Below are 19,107 nucleotides of genomic sequence, written 5' to 3'. Positions count from 1 at the left end.
TGACAATAAAACTTTAATGAATTTGTTTTTATAACTATTGGCTAGGATTGAAAAATAATTTATATAAATATAATATTTAAGATTAAATTATTTTTTAAGTTACAAATATATTAAACACGGTCATAGGTCGTTAATTCTAGAAATATTAAATTAAATAATTAAAATTAAACAATTAATTCTATTTGATTGTATTCTATTTTGTAGATCACACAAAATTTAAATATTGATACTTGTATAAAAAATAAAAAATCAAACTACAAAATTTTATGTGAATAAAAATTCATGTTAAAAACATACTAGCAGATGAAATTGATCAAACATTTGGTAAAATATGATAAGATTAATTATAATTTTTGTAGAGTAAAAGTGAAGGAAACATTTTTAAAATTAATAATACACAGAATAATAAAACCTAACAAAAATTAATAGAATTCTATAATTATTAGATTATACCGTCCGCAAAATCCAATCTAAATACAATTTTATTTTAACATTAAAATGCAGAGAACAAAACATCTAACATAATCAAAATCTAGCAAAATTAATAAGCAACAACCCGATTCCCCGACCCATTCAATTTACACCCATCAAGAACAGAAATAAATTTTTTTTTTTTTTAAAAGAAAGAAAGAACGGCGGCGATTACAGATGCACCGAGGATTCCGGAGGACTTGCGTCGTCGTCGTCGAAGCTCCAGAGATCAATGGTGGCGCCGTCCTGAGCCGGGTTCAGCGCAGGCGGCGACTGCCCGTCGAGATAAGGGAGCTGGTAGAACTTCATCAAGGACTCGTACGCCATCAGCTCCTTCGAGAGTTTCAGCACTTCGTTCTCTTCGTCATCCACTTCGATAATCGCCTGCTCCCTGTTCACTCCCTGACCACGCTTCTCTACCTCCTCTTTCACCTTCACCTGCCCAGAACAGGGAACCGTCGATCCTAGATTGCAATCCACCAGAGTCGCCGAAGAACGGTAGGCCTCGTCAGAAGAAGAGCCGAAGTTCTCTTCCGGTGTCATAAAAATCCGATTAGCGTTCGCAGGAGGGGTTATGTAAAATCCATCGGAGTGGTAAGACCCGACCTGGTTCAAATCACCAGAAAACCCAAAATTCAGAGTTTTGGGGATGTTGGGGGTGTACGGCTGACACGACGAAGGGGGGAGATTGGGGCTGCGGAATTTGGACCGTGCACGGTGATTTGCAGCTACCGCGGGTGCAGAGCAGTCGTCGCCTTCGTTGGGGAAGTTAACTTTGGCTTTCTTGCCGCGTATTTTGCGAGCCTCCCTGTCGTAGGCTCTGGCAGCTTCTTCAGCAGTGTTGAAGGTACCCAGCCAAACCCTGACCCCTTTCCTGGGATCTCGAATCTCAGCAGCCCATTTGCCCCAGGGGCGTTGCCTGATCCCCCTGTACAAGTTCTTCCGCGGCCTCTTAGCCGGCTTCTGCACATGCTCATCACCTGTTTGACGAAATTCCCCAGTAAAAAAAAGCATTCAAAGAGCACTTAAATATTCCGAGAAAAGAAGCAGAGGGAGCAAATGGTACCTGAGGAGGGTTGAGTCCTTTTGGCGGCTGGAGCTTCTCCGCCGAAATTCGACTGATCAAACGAATCGGCCTTAGCAGCGAAGGCAGCATTAGGCCAGAGGTCGGATGCAGATATAAGGCGCGCACCGCGGTTGCGCGGTATGAAATCAGCAATTATCGCACCGCCACACATTTTAAAACCAGACCCAGAGAGGGACAACAAAAACACAGATCAACTGGGATATGATGAAGCAGAGTATCAGACGCGAAAGCAAACCACAGATCGAATAAGCAAAACAAATGGCGAACAAGGTATTTATAAAGAAACTGGAGAAGGCATGAGAAGGGTTTAACTCCTTTTGTAGAAGAAGGGAAGAGGAGGAGGGGAATTTGTAGTAGCTGCGTGGGTGGGTTAGTGGAGGACAGCAGTTCAATTCGAACTTTCGTTGCGTTGCGGTTTTTACATTTTTTTACCAATTTGGGGATAACGTGGACGTCAAGTGGCGCTCAACCGGAAGGAATTCGGGGAAAGTGTAGTACAGGGTGGATGAATTGTCATAATTGCCCTTCATCTGATCGCAGATTGCCCTTTGTACACTGTAGGTATAGGAGGGTCCGTTTAGCCATTTCGGATTCGTGTCCGTTTTCTTTGCGGTGGGGTCCGACGGAGCGATACGTGGCAAACATGCAAACAGTATTTGACCGGGTGTCTTACGTGTAATAAAGTTTCCATCTATTAAGATGAAATTTGATAAATTGTATAATTTCACGAAAATTTACTCGACTTAAACTTTAATAAAGAGAATGATATTTTGTCATAATTATTATTATTATTTTTGCACAGTCACTCAGCGAGGCATGACGAAAAGTGAGTTATTTATAATAACATAATTTGATAGAAATATATTTATATAATGAGATTTAAGATTTAGTTTTGTTGTTGTTATTGTACTATCACTCAACTTCATTCGGATTGAAACATATATATATATATATATGTATATTCAAAATTTTCACTCGCTCGATAATTTGACATAATAACATAAATATATTGAAATTTTAAAAAATTATGTATTTTTATAAGTATTAAAATTTTAAATATGAATATTTTTATTAATTTCTCGTCAACTTTTAAAAAAAAAAATTTATATTTGAAAGTATAAATTTTATATTTCCTCAAATTACAAAGACTTTACAAAAGAAAAGTGAAACCATCAAGTATACACAATGTATTTTTAGATTTTATATTCAAATATATATAAATCTAAGTAAGTTATCGTATTAAATTAAATTAAATTTTTTAAAAATTCCTACAAATTTAAATTCACATCATTGAACTCATGCTCTTTTGATTCCTAAAATCTTAAGAAATAAATATTTTTTTTGTTTAGAAAAAAATTAAAACTTTTTAAGAGGAAAAAAGAGTATAATTTTATTGTCAAATTCAATAAATTATTGTTTTTGAAAAAGTAAGTTTTAAATTCAGAATCAAAATTTTCATAAATTTATAAAAAAAAAAAAAAAAAAACTATATAATTTTTATTTGTCAACATTATTAAAAAAAAATGAAATTCATGCGTAAAATTTGGTGTATTTTTCCCTTTATTACTTTTTGAATTATCCGACCAAATGCCGAAATGTGGGTTTGGGATTTGAAAATTCCTCTTCATCCACCAATGCATTTGTACGTATAATGAATTATGTAAGATGATGATGTAAGGATGTTGGTCATCCTTAATAAAAAAATATTATCGGTTTTTAATTAATAATTCATTTTATTTTTTGATAACAAACATTTTATTTTATTTTTTAAGATTTCAAATTTTTATTTAGTAATATTTGAATCAGTGACATGTTTTTCTTAAAGCAAATTTATCAAATGAATAATTTGTGCATAGTTTTTTTTTCTTAAAATAATAAATATATTTATTTCTCCTTTTAAACGAATATTATCAAATTAAAAAATAACATATACAAATATGTGACAATTTTATGTAGAAAATTTACTAAAAATTTAAGTATAATCAATATTTATTCATATACTCTCACACATGCTTTAGATATTCAGTACATTATATTTAATAAATATAATTTGCTATATTTAGACTTGGTAATTAGTTTATATGAAATACCAAATTCAATAATTTTATTTTACAAAATCCCATATTCCCTCTTATGTCCCGTTGTATTGTATATATTGTATTTACACAATTGAATCAATTAGATGTAGCCATTAATAATAAAACTACAGAACAACACAACTATGTGATATGTATGAAAGTAATAAAAATAATATAAGAAATTACGTGATTCAACAATGTCTGCATCCACGGAATCGGCAAAAATTTCTTACTATCTGGTGTCAAAGACACTTACAACATTACAAATACATTAAGAACAATGTATATATAAAGTTTCCGGAGGCTTTCCCTCCAAACCCAAACCAACTTAACATTCTTCTTTTAAAATTTAAAAATTTGCTCTAGGTTCCCAAGTCAAATCGTTGACGGTTTCAAACATAATGAAATTTCCTAAAATTGGTTGCCAAATAGTCGACAGTTATAACCAATACGTCGACGGTTTTCCTGCTGTTCCACCAATACTTTGATTTTCTACTATATTCTCTCTCCCTCTTAGTACATGTATCTCATTCAGTATATAGTCACATGTCACAACAATCTCCACCTTGGCCAACAATCTCCACTTGGCGAGTATATGCCCCTTAAGAGAAACCAAAAAACATGAGTTTTTTCTCGTTTTATAATTAAAAAGAAATAAAATATAAAATAATACTCTGATTGGGAAATTTTTTCCCAAAATAATGCTCACGTAATCTCGCAGCTTCATGCTGCGAGATTTAAACTGATGGCCACTATGCCTTCGACGCATGGCAAAGAGAGAAACAGGGGGCAGTGACGCGTGGCGACGCTTGAAGAAATATCGCAGTTCCAAGATGCGAGATTTAAGAAGCAATCAAACGGAGAGGCGACGCGTGGTTGCGAGATTACGAGGCATCGATCTGGTCGTGACGCGTGGCGGAAATCTCGCAGGACGAAACTGCGAGATTTGCGCCTGACATCCATCCGCGTGTTGACACGTGGTAAATCTCGCAGGATGGTTCTGTGAGATTTGCTTCGTCTGCTGAATTCCTCCCCGAGCCTTCTCAGAACACAATATTGCAGAGGAGAAAGGGAGAAAAGTTGCAGACCTTCGAGCTTGCAGAGGACCGTTGCGTTGGCAGGTGACCGTTCGAGGTGCAGGTGACCGTTCGGGCTCGGGCGAAGGCGAGGCGAGGCTATTTAAGGGCCGAAGATGGGGTATGTTATTTAATATTTAGAAAAAAACGTGAATATTTTATTTAACTTACTAAGATTTACATGAGATAATTATTTATGTTTTGAGTTGGTTTGACATCACACGCCGCGACTATTTGGGTTTGTTGCTGCATTTAGAGGAAGGTTAGTTTTTTTAATTAATAATTTCATTAACGTTTATGTCTTTAATAATATTTGTATATACTCCGCATAATCATGTAAATTTTTAATAATATAATCTGAATATTTGAAATAAAAAGAAAGTATATTGATCAAATATTTATGCTTCAATATTTTAAATTTACATATTCATTAATATCAAAGAAGAAATAGTGTTTAGGACATTTGTTTGTTTGTATTTTTTGTATTGTTTGTGGATCTTAACTCACTTTGATAAGGTTATTTTGGAATGCACAATGTCATTTCTAATGGGTATTACAAGTTCTTCCTAATTCGTAACAAGGGCGACAATACTACCCTCGGATGTGTGGTTCCATTGAAGAATATTATAATATAGTTTGGTTATCGTGATCAATTTTAAAAACCTTTTTTTTTTTCTTTTAAAGTATGGTCATTCTACAAACTTATTAATAATCATATTCAATAATTCAAGTGCTTCCCCTTTTCTTTTACCCCCCCTTCTCAATACCATAGTTCTTTTTTATGGTAATAATATACAAAATAACATCTCTTTGAATGTAGTATGATCCATCCATTTTTACATGTGGTTCGTAATCAAACGAGTAACATCATCATGTACAAAATAATTAGAACTGAATTTAAACTTGCTGAACTTAACTTGAATTTAATTTACTATGAACCACTATGAATATACATATGGATACATAATTTTATGGTTAAAATTTTGGTCAAAACAATTCAAAATATCATTGACTATCTTCTTACTACTTCTCTAATTTAATTTCAATCTTCCAAAATATAATTTTTACATCCCAATGAGAAGCCCCCCAAATTTGGAATCCAAAAACTATATATTGAAATCAAGCCATTTACACTTCAGTGAAGATTTTTTAAAATTTTTAAAAATTTCATTGATCTTCCTCGGGATTTCAAAAGTATTATAAAATTTGCTTTTGTATAATTATCTTATAGTAACAAATAAGTTGTAGTTTGTTGATCTATAAATGCTTAATAATAAAGTTAAAAGGTTATATTTAAGTTAATTTAACTTGTTCAACATTAGTCTTATATACTCATATTGAGTGTGCTCCATGCCAAAATCATACAAATTTTTTTGTTAGAGTACGATCCAATCTACTACACATGACTATGATTTGTTTGTATTTGGAATTTGATAATACAAACTATATAAATGACAAAAGGTATGTGGTTAACTAGTTGCCTTTGGGAGATAATTATTTATATGTATCATTGTAGTGTCATCTTCATCAAGCTTTTCGCATCACTTCTCTATATTGACTTATCAAAATTTGTAAATTATATTGTATTTGATGACACAAATTTGAAACTTTATATATAAATTTGTTAAAATTTAGATAAAATTCAACATAACTTGAACTTGAATCATAACTGATGTGTGGATTCTCACTCCTCCCAAATTTTGTTTAAGAAAAAATTAGAAAAATGAATCTCATTTTCTTTCTTATGTATAAAAAATAACTTTCTAAATTAGTGACAACATAACTTGAACTTTCTCGCATGCTTCAACTATATTATTATATTGTCTGCAAACGTTTAAGGGTCATTGTAAAAATGGGTAAATGATCAAATTACACTTGGCATGCTGCCCAAATTTCGATACGACTTTTCGTAGAGAAGTCAGAATTGCATGCAAGAATATTTTCAAAGTGACAAGTGAAACATTTAGAGAATATTGCATGCACATGAACGTATTGAAAATAATTTTTGTTCATTATTCACTTAGCATACGACTTATACATAAAATTATTGTTTGCGTAGGTCTTTTATATTTACCGGGCGTCAATCTAGATGGCAGGAAGTTCAAGCAGTATTCCGGTTCTGGTATTATTGTACATGGGGGGTAACATTATAACCGGCCAAACCGGTGTTAGTTATAGTATTCCGCCAGTTCAACCTATTAGAATTGGTCATAGGTGTAAATTAACTAAATTGCATACGAAGATATACAAGTATTTGCAAATTGATCCAAATCAATATGCATTGCGGTTAACCGCAAGATACCCGATTAAGGGGCATCATGATACAATCTTCTATGAGGTTGTTCCCGTAACTAGTGATTACGGTTTGCGCATGGTGTTGGATGCACACTGCGTAGGGACGACATATTTGACTGTGCAACTGTATGTCGAACTCATTCCTCATATGGGTGTTGCCGCACATAGGCAGTCGGGAACGTCTATTGAGCATGTGGTTGAAGCGGAGGAAGAAGATGCAGATGTTGGTGGGATGCCTGTTGTGGATATGAACGAATGTCCATGATCGTCATTCGAGGCACAGACGTACGAAGGAACTACTATTCATACGAATTATCATGGTGTTTGCGAAGATGTTTCAGCAGAACAACCAGGATTGTTGTTCGCAATAACGAACAACGCGCTGGACGTGGGGATGAACATCACGAACGATGTTCATTTACAAGATGACACGTACGAGGAGGAAATTGGTGAAGGGACGAACGAGTTCCCCGATGATGTCGACCCGCCCCCCCGTCAATTGAACGATGGCACGTATACGGCAGATTTCATGGTCGAACCTCCTATGTATGGTGTAATTGATGTAGATGCTGCAAATTTGTCCCATGGTGATGAGCTTCCTATACGGGTAACTCGTTGGGATGAATCATCAGAACTGAGTCAAGGGATGCTATTCGGGTCGAAAGATCAATTGATAGCTGCTGTGCGAATATACCACGCTCGAACGCACGATGACTTCCACGTCCTGCAGTCGACCCCACTATTATGGGTTGTTAGGTGTAAGAACTCTGAATGCAGTTGGAGACTGCGTGCGATGTATCGTCAGAAACATCGATTCTTCGAAATCACTCAATATGGTGGTCCGCATACATGCTTGAATGAACTCCTCTCACAAGACCATAGCCAAATCACGTCGTCCCTTATTGCTAGTGAGATTGTGAATATGATAAGGGGTGATGCGTCGACCTCAATCGCTACATTGAAAGAATTCATAGATCGTCGTTTTGGCTATTCCATCTCATATAAGAAAATTTGGTTAGGAAAACAGAAGGCAATTGCCTAAGTATTCGGCGATTGGGAGAAGTCTTATCAGACGTTGCCTAGGTGGATGGAAGCAATGTGCACTTATAATCCTGGTACTATCGTCAAGTGGAGGTGGAACCCTATACCAGGCAGCGATTAGACCGTAACATTTGTATCAGTCTTTTGGGCGTTCGCAGCATCTATTCAGGGTTTTCCCCACTGTCCTCCTATGATATGTATAGATGGGACACACTTGTACGGTAAGTACAAGGGAAAACTCCTTATTGCGACGTGCCTAGATGCAAATAGGTAAATATTTTCCCTTGCATTCGCTATTGTGTAAGAGAAAAGTTTGGACACATGGAATTGGTTTCTGTGTTGTCTTCGTTCCATTACCGATAGGGACGACATTTGCCTTATATCAGATAGGAATCCAGGGATCATTGCTGCAGTGTCTCACAATCCCGATTGGCAGCCACCGCGTGCGCACCACCGATTCTGCCTTCGACACGTTGTAAGCAACTTCAGCACGACAGTGCACAGTGTCAATCTGAAGCGAATGGCTGAGCACGCGGGAAGGGAGCATCAGGTCAGAAAGTTTAATATGTGGATGGAGAAGATCTTCGATGAGGGTAGGGAACCCGCGAAGACGTTCTTTGATCAAATCGCTCCTCATATGTGGACTCAGTGCCACAACGGGGGCAGAGGTATGGGAACATGACGACAAACCTCATCGAATGTTTCAACGTCGTCCTTAAGGGCACTTGTAGCCTCCCAATCACTGCCCTTGTGCAACTGACATTTTATCGCGTTGCACATTATTTCAATAGCCAACGCGAGGCTTCTCGTAATGCAATATCAGGAGGAAATGCATTAACTCCTCATATATTGCTTGCGATGGAAAGAAGGAAGTTGAAGGCGATCGGACATCGCGTGACGACGTTCAACCGGTCTAGAGGTACTTTTAGCATCACGACTGCGCAGTTGGGACCTCATAAAGGAAACAACGTGCAAACGCTGTGCATTCAGGATTTGCACGGCTGCTCGTGTGGGAAGTGGCAAGCCTTACACTTTCCATGCTCCCACCTTCTCGTTGCATGTGCGGAGACACGACTCAACGCCATGCCGTACGTTGAGCCTTGTTGGAGCACCGCCGAACATTATGCGACATATGCAGCGGATTTTCAGCCGATTATGCACGAGGCGTACTGGCCAACATCGTCGTTGCCGACTATACAGGCAAATCCAACATATGCTCGACATAAAGGTCGTCCAAGGAGCTCTCGTATACACAATGAGATGGATGCTAGGGAAGGTAGGAAAAGGAGCACGTGCAGTATATGTCATCAAAAAGGGCATAATCGCACAAGGTGTCCGAAAAGGACCCACTCGGGCGATGCAGCGGGACCGTCCCGTTGATGTCGTATGCAGTTTTATACTATTTGACACAGTTTTTTTTTTTGTATATACCTATTCTGATGCAACGATGCATTACCAGGATTGATCCAGGGCCGTCCAATCCGAGCGTCTTGACAATGGGCGATCATCACAGGGCCAGCCGAGCGTGGGCTGATGGGCATGCGGAGCCCCTGTGCTGCCGAGGGGGCACGCAGTTTGCCGAGCGTTGGTTAGAGGCAGACCCCCGCATTGTCCAGATGATACGTGATGCGGGGTTTTATGGCATTTATCGGATTGCTCATATCCAGCTTGATTGGCATCTTGTCACATCATTGGTGGAGCGATGGAGACCCGAGACGCACACGTTCCACCTACCTCATGGCGAGGCCACCGTCACATTACAGGACGTAGCTGTTTTGTTCGGGTTGCCGATTGATGGGCGAGCTGTCACTGGTCACACTTCCGGACCAGTAGAGGGACCTACAGACCGTCAGGGTCGACTCGCCCTGCGTACTATGTGCGAGCGTTTGTTAGGCGTCGTTCCTCCTGACAGCGAGTTGGTTGGTGCACGCATCCGTATGCAGTTCCTTGAGGGGGATGCGTTTCGTGAGCTCCCGGCACATGCAGATGTTCAGACGATAGCATGCCATGCACGAGCCCACTTGTTGCGTTTGATTTGTGGGGTGATCTTCTCGGATGTTTTCGGCAGTTATGCGCATCTTATGTTCCTTCCACTTCTTGAGGACTTCGGAGCGTGTCACTCGTACAGTTGGGGGTCCGCCACTTTGGCGTGGTTGTACAGGGAGATGTGTCGCGCCGCGCACCACTCGAAGACACAGATTGTGGGCCCCCTTCACTTACTCCAGGTTTGGGCTTGGGAGAGATTTCCTTCATTCGCGCCTACGCGGCGAGGTTTCCTGCAGATTGAGAGGGGTTAGGACGGTCGTTCGGTTGATCATCTCCCACTCGCATATCGGTTAGTACAAATTTTATCTATCCCTTCTCATTCACTCAATAACTATTACGAATACTAATTCGTAATATGTAGTAGTCTTGCATTTGGGAACTTACATTTCATCTTATACAGATGGAGGGACGACTTGAGGGCATCGATGGTTGCGCTTCACACATTGCCCTGGTACAGGTTTGAGTTGGACATGCACTGGGAGCATGAGGTATAAATCAGTTAAAGTATAGCACATGAAAGTATTTCTTTCTTTCTTTCAGTTGTGTATAGTCCGCTTAACTTTTTGTTTTGTCTAATTGCAGTTTACATGGATGCCCTACACAGATGAGATTTTAGCCGACATGCCGCCTGCCTATGCAGATGGGAGGGACCTGTGGGTAGCGCGAGTGCCATTCATATGCTTTCATATTATTGAGTGGTATCTCCCCGATCGAGTCATGCGACAGTTCGGGTTTCGACAGGTCATTCCCGCCCCATTTATGACTTCGGGGGTAGATATTGTTGGGGACGATCTCCACGGCATGGATGGACGCGGTCGAGGGGTCACAGACTGGTCGAGTACGCACGCGATATTCGTCACTGCGTGGGAGCATCGGCGAGACTACATCGTACGAGGAGTGGCAGAGCACAGTCCGATGCGTCTAGATGACCCATACTTCACTTGGTATAGGTCTATCACACGCTGCTTCGTCGACAGGACCGCAGCTGTATATTTGAGCCTCGTAAGAAGATTAATGCCACAACTCATTTTATTATATATACGTTCCGATTTCAATGCGTTAATAAAATATGTTCATATCCTGCAGGCTGAAATAGTCATTGAGGCAGACCAGATCTTGTCGGATCCTGCGATCCACCGATTGATGAGTACTGCACTGGACCTCGTCCACGAGGACGGTCGACGGATCCCAGAACGAGGAGGTCGACCTGATGTACCAGCACGAGGAGGTCGATCAGCTCCAGTACGAGGAGGACAACATGCCTCCTCTAGTCATCCAGGGACTCCCATGTCCTTCCCACCAGTCGTACAGGCCGAGTACTTGTTCGACCTGTCAGTGCCTTATGCGCCTTCCACTGCAGCTCATATTGCCGGACCATCGAGCATACCGACTGATGCCCCATCCGACTCTGCTGCTACCCCATCCATGTCATTTTTATTTGACTATCTTTTTGATGGGGTGGAGGTCGATGCACCCCCTAGGCCACCTCGTTCTCGTCCTGAGACATCATATCATTTCTCATCGCGTGCGCTCCGCATGGCTGATGATGATGATGCAGCACCTCTTGGGGGAAAGGATTCACATCCAGCACGACAGGCCAAGACACCTGATGATGCTAACGAGCAGGGAGAGGGTAGACGCAGACGGCAACCACCACGACCCCGGAGACAACCTCGCTGCGGCACGGAGTAGTTTAGCATTACTTTAATTGTATTTTATTTGTATGTATATCATTGATTGTTTTGATTTCATTTGTATATAATTGATTATTTTTTTTATTCTTTTGTATATATCATTTAATAATTCGTATCTTTAAAGAATTCAATACTGCCAAATCTAAAAAATGACACATAATTCGTATCGTCTAAATTTGCATGTCTAGTTAAGTTAATTCCTTAAATTGAATTGTCTTTTACTGCAAAATTCGTATTGCTAAAATTTGTACGTCTGCATGCATTTACGTGCGTCGTCAGACGCAAACGTGTTTCAGCACTCTAAACATTTACACGTTAACCTCCCCTCACCGCCATATACTATATGCACCGAAAATCTTAGGAAGCACTTAATATATGTTCTCTCCATTAAAATCCTAGTCAATTTGTCTTAAAGTATATTAATTAATTACGTATATTAATTTTAATAAAAAAATATTATTGATTAAGTGATATATTAATTTTGAGAGTATGTATATCCTTAATTAAAGTTTATTTCATGATTTCTCTAAACTTATACTTTAATTAACAATCCAAATTTAAAGTTCAAACTGCATGTAGTTACAACATGTAAGAATCGTTAATTTTGCATTTGAATTTAAATTTGTATAATTACAAAAAGTTTAGTATGGTTTTCTCTACATTCATGAAAATAATATTTTAATGAACGTATTCGAGTAATAAATTAAAAATATATAAAATAAAAATATATTTTAAATTTTTATATAAATTTAGAACATAAAAAATTAATTTGATGCTGCTATTATCTTTCATACACTTCTTAGAGAGACTATATGCATGTAATATAATATTTATAATTACATATGTAAATTAGAGTCTTAATGCTGCTAACTGAGTTCGTCATACTTGTTCTCAAGTTGATTAAACTTGTGTTAGAAATAGTCACACTCCTTACACGATTAGCTTTTGTCAACTCACGATACTCACGGATCAAATTTCATTATCTATTTCCCATTAATTTTGCATGTGCTCTACAAAGCTTCAATCTTACTTAAAACTTTTTTTTTTTTTTTTTATTTCTTTAGATAAAATTTAATTAAATTTTAATTTTTTAAAGTTATAATTTAAATTTAATTCTAACTTTCCCTTTTTACAAATTTAAATTTAAATTTAAATTATAAATTTAACTTTGTCTTACAAAATGTTTAATTCTTAATTTTAAATATTACATTCAATAAACATTTTGCAGCATTATAATTATTAGGCATTTTTATAACTTATTGAAAAATTTATTTCTTCTAATTATATTTTTAGATAATTTTGAAATAATACAAATTATTTTTGTTATACTTAAAGAATTAGTTTGCACAAAGCATCAAAGCATTCAATTCGAAATTTTTTTTCGGTCTCTAATCCACGAGTTTTAAAATATCATTTTATTAAGGACAAATTTTATTATTCCACATGCATTTAATAGTTAACTAACAAAATATTCATTTCATCAATAAAATTCAATTATACGAAATTTTGTAGTACTTTTTGTAAATTCAGGGGTTAGAATCATATTTTGAAATATTTTTTTGGATTTTATCCAAATTTTTATGACAACATACTTATTTATAATCAATAATTTCTTTTATGTAAATTTTTTTTAAAAATTATATATTTACAATTTAAAATTTAAAATTTAAGTTTAAATTATATTTTAAGGGAAAGTTATGATTAAATTTAATAAAAGGGAATGTTTAATTTGCAAAGAAGGGAGTAAATAGAGCCGAAAATCTCGCAGGACTAACCTGCGAGATTTTCCCACTGTCACGTGTCACCATGCCACGCGTCAGCTCGTCATTGGCTTCGCTTTAAGCTGCGAGATTTTGTCAGCACCCTGCCGCGTGTCAGCTCCTCATTGGCTTCGCTTTTAAATCTCGCAGCTTGAAGCTGCGAGATTTTCTTTGCACCCTGCCACGCGTCAGCTCCTCATTGGTTTCGCTTTTAAATCTCGCAGCATTAAGCTGCGAAATTACGTGAGCATTAGTTTGGGAAAACATTTTCCAATCAAAGTATTATTTTATATTTTATTTCCTTTTAATTATAAAACGGGAAACACTCCAAAAAAACATAGTTCACTGCTCCACTTGACCTTGAGAGATTAAGTTGGGACGTCTCTCTTCTAGAGACTAGAGACGTGAAACAAGTCCAAGCATGCTTGCATTGTCAAGATATCCGTCGCCGCCTTCGTTGGGGAAGTCAAGTTTGGCTTCCTTTCCGCCTATTTTGCGAGCCTCCCTGTCGTAGGCTCTGGCAGCTTCTTCAGCAGTGTTGAAGGTACCCAGCCAAACCCTGCCCCCTTTCCTGGGATCTCGAATCTCAGCAACCCATTTGCCACAGGGGCATTGCCTGATCCCCCTGTACAAGTTCTTCCGCGGCCTACTAGCCGGCTTCTGCACATGCTCATCACCTGTTCGACGAAATTCCCCAGTAAAAAAGCATTCAAAGAGCACTTAAAAATTCCGAGAAAATAAGCAGAGGGAGCAAATGGTACCTGAGGAGGGTTGAGTCCTTTCGGTGGCTGGAGCTTCTCCGCCGAAATTCGACTGATCAAACGAATCGGCCTTCGCAGCGAAGGCAGCATTAGGCCAGAGGTCGGATGCAGATATAAGGCGCGCGCCGCTGTTGCGCGGCATGAAATCAGCGATTATCGCACCGCCACACATTTTAAAACCAGACCCAGAGAGGGACAACAGAAACACTGATCAACTGGGATATGATTAGACGAACAAATGAAGCAGAGTATCAGACGCAAAAGCAAACCACAGATCGAATAAGCAAAACAAATGGCGAACAAGGTATTTATAAAGAAAGTGGATAAGGCGTGAGAAGGGTTTAAATCCTTTTGTAGAAGAAGGGAAGCGGAGGAGGGGAATTTGTAGTAGCTGCGTGGGTGGGTTAGTGGAGGACAGCTGTCCAATTTGGGGATAACGTGTCGTGGACGTAAGTGGCGCTCAACCGGGAGGAATTTTTGGGAAAAGTCTAGTACAGGGTGGATGAATTGTCATAATTGCCCTTCATCTTATCACATATTGCCCTTTGTACATTGTAGTGGTGACTGCTTTTTGAACTTAACCTTTGAAATTCTATAGTATTGCTTTATGTTAGTGTGTGCTGTCTAATTTGAATTGTTGCTGTGTTTTTCATTCTTTGTATTGGTGTGTACTGATTGAGGGGCGAATTATTTCGTCCTTTACAATTTGATGTTGACGTGATTTATTTTTTATACCTGTATATGTGCTACGTTGTGACTTATTTTTAAAAATCGTATACTAATTTTTTTAACTTTTTTAATTTGTAGGGTTTGCAAGTGTGACAACGTTAGGACGATGTCATGCAGCTCGAATACAACTTTCCATTTTTTTTTATCTGAACAAATGAAATGTATTTAAATTTGAAATTTTATAATGTTGTGTATTTAAATTTGAATTTGTATAATATATTTGTATTTGAATTTGAATATGTATAATATATTTGTACTTAAATTTGAATTGCAATTATGGTTTTTACAGGAATTAATTTGAATCAGATTTTTACAGGAATTAATAATTGAAAAAAATACACTTTACTATTAATTGTGCAATTTAAGTATTAGTGACGATTTCAAAATCATCAACTAATACTATGTCTTTAGTGATGGTTTAAAATTGTCACTAAATCCATATGTAACGGTTCTGCAGAGCAATAGTGACGACCCTAAAACCGTCACTAATAATAGATAAATAGTGACGATTTTGAAACTGTTACTAATAATAGACCAATAGTGACGTTTCTCAAACCGTCAGTACTAATGAGTAATAGTGATGATTATAAAACCATCACTAATAATGGAGTAATAGTGACGAATATAAAACCGTCACTAATAATGAAGTAATAGTGACGAATTTAAACCGTCACTAATAATGGAGTAATACTGACGAATATAAAACCGTCACTAATAATAGAGCATTAGTGACGATATTTGATTGATTTGGTGTAGAATCTATAGTGACGGGCTTCGGTCTTTAGTGACGGATTAAAACCGTCACTAATACGCAATTATTAGTGACGATTTTAATCCGTCACTAATACTCTATTATTAGTGACGGTTTGAAATATTCGTTACTAATAAGTATTAGTAATGGCAGGTATAACGACAAATTGAAAATCGTCACTAATAACTTTATTTTTTGTAGTGACTTACAACATTACAAATACATCAAGAACAATGTATATAAAAAGTTTCCAAAGGCTTTCCCTCCAAACCCCAATCAACTTAATGTTCTTCTTTTAAAATTTAAAAATTTGCTCTAGGTTCCCAAGTCAAACCATTGACGGTTTCAAACATAATGAAATTTCCTAAAATTGGGTGCCAAATCATCGACAGTTATAACCAATCCATCGACGGTTTTCCTCCTGCTCCACAAATACTTTGATTTTCTACTATGTTATCTCTTTGTACATGTATCCCATTCAGTATATGAGTCACATGTCACAACAATCTCCACCTTGGCGAGTATACGCCCCTTAAGAGAAACCAAAAAACATAGTTCACTGCTCCACTTTGACCTTGAGACATTAAGTTGGGACCGTCTCTCTTTTAGCAACTAGAGACATGAAACAAGTCTAAGCAATGCTTGAATTTTTCCGTGGTAACCGACTTTGTCAAGATATCCGTTGCTTCTCATATGTGTGAACTTTCTTAAGTACAAGTTCACCTGAAGAAATCAACTCCTGGATCTCGTAGAACCTCACATCTATTTGTGTGGTTCTAGCATGATACACTTGATTCTTTGCCAAATAGATGACACTTTGATGGTCACAACACAACACAATCCCACCTTACTGTATACCCAGCTCATTGACTAAACCAGTAAGTCATAAAGCTTCATTTGCAGTTTTGACGATTGCCATGTACTTAGATTCAGTTGTAGATAATGCCACTAGAGATTGTGCTATAAACCTCCAACAAATAGGTTTTCCCATAAGGATGAATACATAACCCGTTGTAGACCTTCTGTCATCTATATCCTTTGCATAATCAGCATCAACAAATCCCACAACTAATAGATCACTTCCTTGCTTGTCGAACATGATGCCATAATTAGAAGTACCCCATAAGTATTGGAAAGTCCATTTAACAGCTTCTCAATGTTGTCTACCCTGATTTGAAAGAAACTTACTTACCACACTTACTGTATATGTCAAGTCTGGTCTTATACATACCATGACATACGTTAAACTCCTCACGACGTACACTAGCATAGGGGACCTTTGACATGTCCCGGATATCATCATCCGTCCTTGGGCATTTAGCGGTACACAATTTAAAGTGATTCACTAAAGGTGTACATATCGATTTGGCATCAGCCATACTAAACCTCTTCAACACCTTCTCCATATAATTGCCCTGAGATAACCACAACCTCCCTGCAGTTCTGTCCCGGCGAATCTCCATTCCAAGTACCTTCTTGGCTGCACCAAGATCCTACATGTTGAATTCTTTATGCAACAAAATCTTTAACGGATTTACCTCAGTTATGTCTTTCATAACAATTAGCATGTCATCAACATACACTACAAAAAATTGGTTTTTAGTGACGGAATTATTAGTGACGATTTGAAAACCATCACTAAACTATCGCGGGAAGTCACTTTTGGTGCTAAAATTTCTCGAAAAAATATTAGTGATGGTTTCTGTACTATTAGTGATGCTTTTAGGGCGTCACTAATAGTGAAGTATTAGTCACGATTTCTTAACTGTCACTAATAGTAAATTGTTAGTCATGATTCACAAAACCCTCACTACTAGGCCATTATTAGTGAGGGTTCAAGAAAACCATCACTACTAGTTTTGCATTAGTGACAGGTCAAAAAATCATCACTAAAAAATTAGCCTTGACTGGGGTAAAAGTCAAGAATATTAGTTGTAGTATTAGTGTTGGTTTGCGAAACCGTCACTAATAGTTATGTATTGGTCATGGTTCATTTAACCGTCACTAATAGTGTACTGTTGACTGGGGAAAGTCAATAATATTAGTGAAGGTTTAGTACAATCGTCACTAATAGTCTATTATTAGTGATGATTTTTCTTAACCGTCACTAATAGTTTTTAAATTAAAAAAAAGGAAAAATTCAGGAAAAATAGCAAATTAATTCGAAAAGTGATGAAAATTTGTGGGGAGGTAGAGGGTACATTTTGGAGGCCGTGGGTAGTCAATTTTTTTGGTTTTGCACTCAGGTAAAGGCTTGAAAAATGTCGGGGAAAGCTGCGATGCACGATGCGCGGGTTGGTTCGAATTTTTTTTGTGGTTTCTTGTATTAGTCTTATATTTGTAGTGAAGATTTGCAATGATTGTACTGATTTTTTAAATGCAATAGAGGTTGTGAGATCTTTTGAAATTGTTCACCACAGTAAAATAGAATTTGATACCCGAAAAAGAAATAGTGTGTTTAAGGTTTGGATTCTTTTTGAAGTTGAATGTTTGAAGAGAAAGATCGTCACTAATAGTCTTATATTAGCTAGTACCAACTGTCGCGACGTCCCGGGAGCGCGTGTGCCCCGAGCGGCGAAATTAAAAATCAATTTTAATATGGTGTGGAAAAACATGGATGTCGGAGTCGCCACTAACCTTTAGTGTGGTTAGAACACATGATTACTACCCCGTTAGGGGTAGAATCAGTCTACATTACCAGAGTTGGGGTCGGGAGTTCGGTTACGCGAGGGGAAGGTACTAGCACCCCCTACGCGCCCGTTCTTACGAACGGTACCTAATTAATTTGAAATTATCCCTAAGTTAATCTAATAATTCTTCAAATTACTCCTATTTTATGAATTTATAAATAAATGTGAAAAATAAATAAATAAATAAAGATAATATATACATATATAATCCCTCAGAGCTTAGGATACGTGAAGCCCGAAGGCTCATACCCCCGCAATAAAATCATAGGGATTATAAAATCAAAATTATTTAAGAAAATATGCTCCCACATGTTAAAATTGTAAGTAAAAGTTTTATAGGAAAATATTAGTATGGGAGGTTTTAATAATAGATATAATAATTTAAACATAATAAATAAATAAAAAATAGTAATAAACTAGAATATTAGGATACCAAAATACGTGCTAATCAACATATATAATAGAAGCTAAAATATCTAACATACCAATAATAGTAGAATATAAACAATAATATAGACTAAGATAATGAGCAAATATTAAAATACTACATGTGCGTTATAAACAAAAATACTTAAACATACCATAATACACATAATTACGATAATAATAATAAATATCCACAAATAAT

The 19,107-nt window shown here is 37.2% G+C and overlaps 2 protein-coding genes across 2 annotated transcripts; both read right to left on the bottom strand.

The window, feature by feature from the left end:
• Positions 1–422: 422 nt before the first annotated feature.
• LOC131155257 (ethylene-responsive transcription factor ERF073-like) lies at positions 423–2,300 on the bottom strand. Its single transcript, XM_058108264.1, has 2 exons — positions 1,538–2,300; positions 423–1,451 (listed from the first exon to the last, which is right to left on the bottom strand). The coding sequence occupies exons 1-2, from the start codon at positions 1,707–1,709 to the stop codon at positions 643–645; spliced, it is 981 nt and encodes a 326-aa protein (XP_057964247.1). The 5' UTR covers positions 1,710–2,300; the 3' UTR covers positions 423–642.
• An 11,514-nt stretch (positions 2,301–13,814) lies between these two features.
• On the bottom strand, positions 13,815–14,679 carry LOC131155256 (ethylene-responsive transcription factor RAP2-3-like). Its single transcript, XM_058108263.1, has 2 exons — positions 14,310–14,679; positions 13,815–14,225 (listed from the first exon to the last, which is right to left on the bottom strand). The coding sequence occupies exons 1-2, from the start codon at positions 14,479–14,481 to the stop codon at positions 13,945–13,947; spliced, it is 453 nt and encodes a 150-aa protein (XP_057964246.1). The 5' UTR covers positions 14,482–14,679; the 3' UTR covers positions 13,815–13,944.
• Positions 14,680–19,107: the final 4,428 nt, after the last annotated feature.

The sequence above is a fragment of the Malania oleifera genome, chromosome 5, assembly GCF_029873635.1.
Source record: "Malania oleifera isolate guangnan ecotype guangnan chromosome 5, ASM2987363v1, whole genome shotgun sequence".
Lineage (NCBI taxonomy): Eukaryota > Viridiplantae > Streptophyta > Magnoliopsida > Santalales > Ximeniaceae > Malania > Malania oleifera.
The sequence above is the reverse complement of the archived record's forward strand: the minus strand, read 5'-3'. Positions and strand labels throughout refer to the sequence as shown.